This window comes from Natator depressus, chromosome 13, assembly GCF_965152275.1.
Source record: "Natator depressus isolate rNatDep1 chromosome 13, rNatDep2.hap1, whole genome shotgun sequence".
Taxonomy (NCBI): domain Eukaryota; kingdom Metazoa; phylum Chordata; order Testudines; family Cheloniidae; genus Natator; species Natator depressus.
In genome coordinates this window covers 3,149,549-3,153,135 of record NC_134246.1, presented here as the reverse complement: position 1 = coordinate 3,153,135, position 3,587 = coordinate 3,149,549, and the positions used below count along the sequence as shown (strand labels likewise).

At 59.7% G+C, this 3,587-nt stretch overlaps 1 protein-coding gene across 1 annotated transcript; it reads left to right on the top strand.

The window, feature by feature from the left end:
- The first annotated feature begins 219 nt into the window (after window positions 1–219).
- Window positions 220–2,805, top strand: SLC52A3 (solute carrier family 52 member 3). The gene is made up of 3 exons (XM_074969656.1): window positions 220–1,256; window positions 2,257–2,380; window positions 2,593–2,805. The coding sequence occupies exons 1-3, from the start codon at window positions 220–222 to the stop codon at window positions 2,803–2,805; spliced, it is 1,374 nt and encodes a 457-aa protein (XP_074825757.1).
- The last annotated feature ends 782 nt before the right edge of the window (window positions 2,806–3,587 follow it).

Genomic DNA, 3,587 nt, shown 5'->3' with positions numbered 1-3,587 from the left:
TCTTCCACCTTCCTGAGGCACTTTCAGAGCAGTCCTGTGGCCGCCGAGGAGCGGGGTGGAGGAGAGCAGGGCTGTACGGAGTGGGAGGGGCCCGGGGCTGGAGTCAACTGTCCCTGAGGAAGTAGCAAAGCCCCCCTTCCCCCTCTTTCCTCCCCAGAGGCAGCCTGGCTCCATTCTCTGGGTCCCTGCCAGGCCAGAGTGGCCGGCGCTGGCCAAGCGATGGCGCTGCTCACCCACCTGCTGGCGTGCGTCTTCGGGATGGGCTCCTGGGCAGCCCTCAATGGCCTGTGGGTGGAGCTGCCCCTGCTGGTGACCAAGCTGCCTGAGCAGTGGTACCTGCCCTCCTACATCACCATCATCATCCAGCTGGCCAACGTGGGGCCGCTGCTGGTCACCCTGCTGCACAGGTTCAAGCCCGGCCTGCTGAGCGAAGTGGCCGTCATCTATGGCGTGGTGATCGTGGGAGCCCTGGCCTGCCTGCTCCTGGCCTTCCTGTGGGGTTTTACCTCCCCCATCGCTGGGGAGCCGCACAGCATGGCCTTCTTTGGCCTCGCCTTCTGCCTGGCACTGGTGGACTGCACCTCCTCAGTCACCTTCCTGCCCTTCATGGCGCGGCTGCAGCCCCGCTACGTCGCCACCTTCTTCATGGGGGAAGGGCTCAGCGGGTTCCTCCCAGCCCTCATTGCCCTGGCCCAGGGCGCCGGCATCACCAAGTGCATCAACGTCACCCGGGTCGCCAACGTAACCATGGGCAACAACACCTCCGAGGGCAGCCAGTTCCAAATGGAGACCCAGTATCTCCCAGCCAACTTCACCACCCTGGTCTTCTTCCTCCTCCTGACCGCCATGATGGTCGCCTGCTTGGTAGCCTTCTTCTTCCTCACCAGGCTGCCCAAGGTGTGGGAGCTGTCGAGACAAAATTTGTGTCCTAGTAACATCACCCTCTACTCACTCCAGGAAGCCCCTGGGGATGGGCCCAGGCTATCTGGGGGAGGAGACTCCCCAAGGGGAGGAAAGGCAGCTGGCTCCGACAAGGGATCCCATCGTACAGACCCAAAGGTTACCTACTCTCTGGCCAAGTTTGCCTTCATCTACCTCCTTGTTGCCTGGGTGAACTCCCTAACCAACGGGATCCTGCCATCCGTGCAAGCCTATTCCTGCTTGCCCTATGGAAACATGGCCTACCACCTCTCTGCAACCCTGAGCTCCATGGCTAACCCGCTCGCCTGCACCATCGCCATGTTTCTGCCCAGCAGGTAGGTGCACCCACAACGCCCTCAGCAGCACAAACAGCACCTGAGTTACAACTCCCACAGTGAGCCGGGTTGGGCGACACCCGAACCCACAGGGGCTTCTCACCCATCCAGACTGTTCAGCACCCCCTCATGGACACTAAATGCCGCCGACGGGAATCAGGGCCGCTGAGACAACCCCTCGCCAGCCACACAGCGGCTGCATATGTAGGGACCATTGGCCAGGAGAGGCAGTTATGGGAGTCTAGAGTTAGGCTCCTGAGTCTGTATCTAGGTGTCCGTAAGTGCCTTGATTTCCCCCCGCGTTTGCTCAGCACTTCAGCAAGTCAGCGTGGATTTAGGACAGAGCCGAATGCTAGGCCGCCAGGTTTGGAAATCGGGGTCGTTCCTGGGGACAAATGGCTCTCCCAGCTCCACTCACTGTCCCAGACGCATCTCTGGGGCTTTTCAGGTCTCCAGGGGAGTGAAACGCAAACCGATACAAACTCAGTTCCTGTGGTTCACTCCCTTGGCAACCGGGGAATATTACAGACACACTTTCCCTGCCCTGAGCCATGCCCTGCCATCTCTAGTTCTGAGCTCTCCTCTTGCTAAGCCCAGGGGAGAGGTGGGGATCACAGACCCAAAGGGCAGCTGGCTCTGGCTGGGAAGCCCTTGCTGACCCTGGTACCTGTGTGAGCCGCAGGTCACAGCCCAGTCAGCAAAGCAGCAGAGGTATTTACTGCTTCAGGAAAGACACACACCCCCCAGAAATACCAGGGGAGTTTGCTTGTCCCCTTAACCCTTTGCTCTCCTGCCTGCAGGCCCTCGGAGCTGCCCAGATGTCGGACAGGCAGACCGAGGCAGTTCTCAGTCTCCATGCAGTGGGCAGGACTCGTCCATGTCTGGGCCCAGCAAGTTCTGGGAGCTGTAACTCCAGCAGACTTTGCAGGGCAGGGTGGGCTGAGCCGGGGCAGCTGTGCGGATGCCCGGCTGGGAGTCACTCTTTGTGTGTCTCACACAGGTCTCTGACCCTGCTGGGGGTGCTCTCCGTGGCCGGGACAGGATTTGGGGCCTATAACATGGCCATGGCTGTCATGAGCCCGTGCCCCCTCCTGCAACATGCGGCTTGGGGGCAAGCTATCATTGTAAGTAGCTGGCGCTGAAGTCTCCCCCTACCCCCGATCTCTGGAAGGTCTTTGCTACCGTCCCTTCTGTTTCGGCTCCAGGATCCCGCACCAGTGCCTTCCCCTTCTCCCCCGCTCTCAGCCTGTCCCCACTCCCAGCCCCCAACCCTGTCCAAACGGCTGCTGCCAGGAATCTGCGACCCAACCCGGGGATTCTCTTTCTGTTCTGACAGGTCATCTCCTGGGTGTTCTTCATGGGGAGCCTCAGTTACGTGAAGGTGATGACCGGGGTGATCCTGCGGAGCCAGAGCCACAGCGCCCTCGTGTGGTATGGGGCAGTAGAGCAGCTGGGGTCTCTGACGGGGGCCCTTATCATGTTCCCCTTGGTGAACGTCTATAGCTTCTTCAAATCTGCTGACTATTGCAGCCTGCAGTGTCCAGCGTGAGCCTGGGCCAGGGGAGGTGCTCTGGGGAGGAGCTGTGGCAAGGGACTTGCTGGCCAAGGACATCACGGACTCCAGTGACTTCCATACTGGGCATAAAACACCTCCGCCCCGATCTCGTGAGCTTGATGGATGTCCATGCTGCAGCCCATATTCTCCGAACACTGCATGCCAAAGCACACCCCAACCAGTCATGCAAACAGTGCTGGCTCCAGGGTCGACGCCCACTGTGCTTTGGCTGCACAAGGACAATGGACCCACACAGCTGAACGGATGCCACAGCTGCCCCTCAAGCCCTCCCTGACAGGCTAGGGGAGTGGTGGTTTCTCTTGGGAAGTTTAAAGCAAAACGAGTCAGTGCAGGTGATCTGGGAGGAAGCAACTAGCTCTCAGCTCTGCCCAGTGCATGGACAGATTGTACTCAAGGGGTCTCTTGTGCACGGCGGGGTCCCCCTACAAAACACAGTGTATCCATCTCCATCCAGCGTGGCCGGCAGGCTCTGGATGGAGCATTCCCCACATCTCGCTGACCCAGGGCATCAGTTCAGGTGCTGTACCCAGGGTAACCCAGTCTGTGTGCTTTCTGGGAGGCAAGTGACTCTCTCCTTGTTCCAGCTCTGCTCAAGCCTGACATCTGGTTGCGCACATTGGCTCCGCTCCCCGTGGTGTGCCCTGGGTCTGTGTCACCTGCCTCGATAAAGCAGCTGGAGTCAACTTTTATTTCTCCCGATTGAGTTAGATGGATCACTTCTTCCTTCTTTCTCTTCCCATCTCCTCCTGTCCCAG

Bases quoted from the DNA above. Each gene is read 5' to 3' on its own strand.
- SLC52A3 (XM_074969656.1), top strand. From the start codon at position 220: ATGGCGCTGCTCACCCACCTGCTGGCGTGCGTCTTCGGGATGGGCTCC. The intron at 1,257-2,256 runs GTAGGTGCACCC...TGTCTCACACAG, and splicing joins GCCATGTTTCTGCCCAGCAG to GTCTCTGACCCTGCTGGGGG. The intron at 2,381-2,592 runs GTAAGTAGCTGG...CTGTTCTGACAG, and splicing joins CTTGGGGGCAAGCTATCATT to GTCATCTCCTGGGTGTTCTT.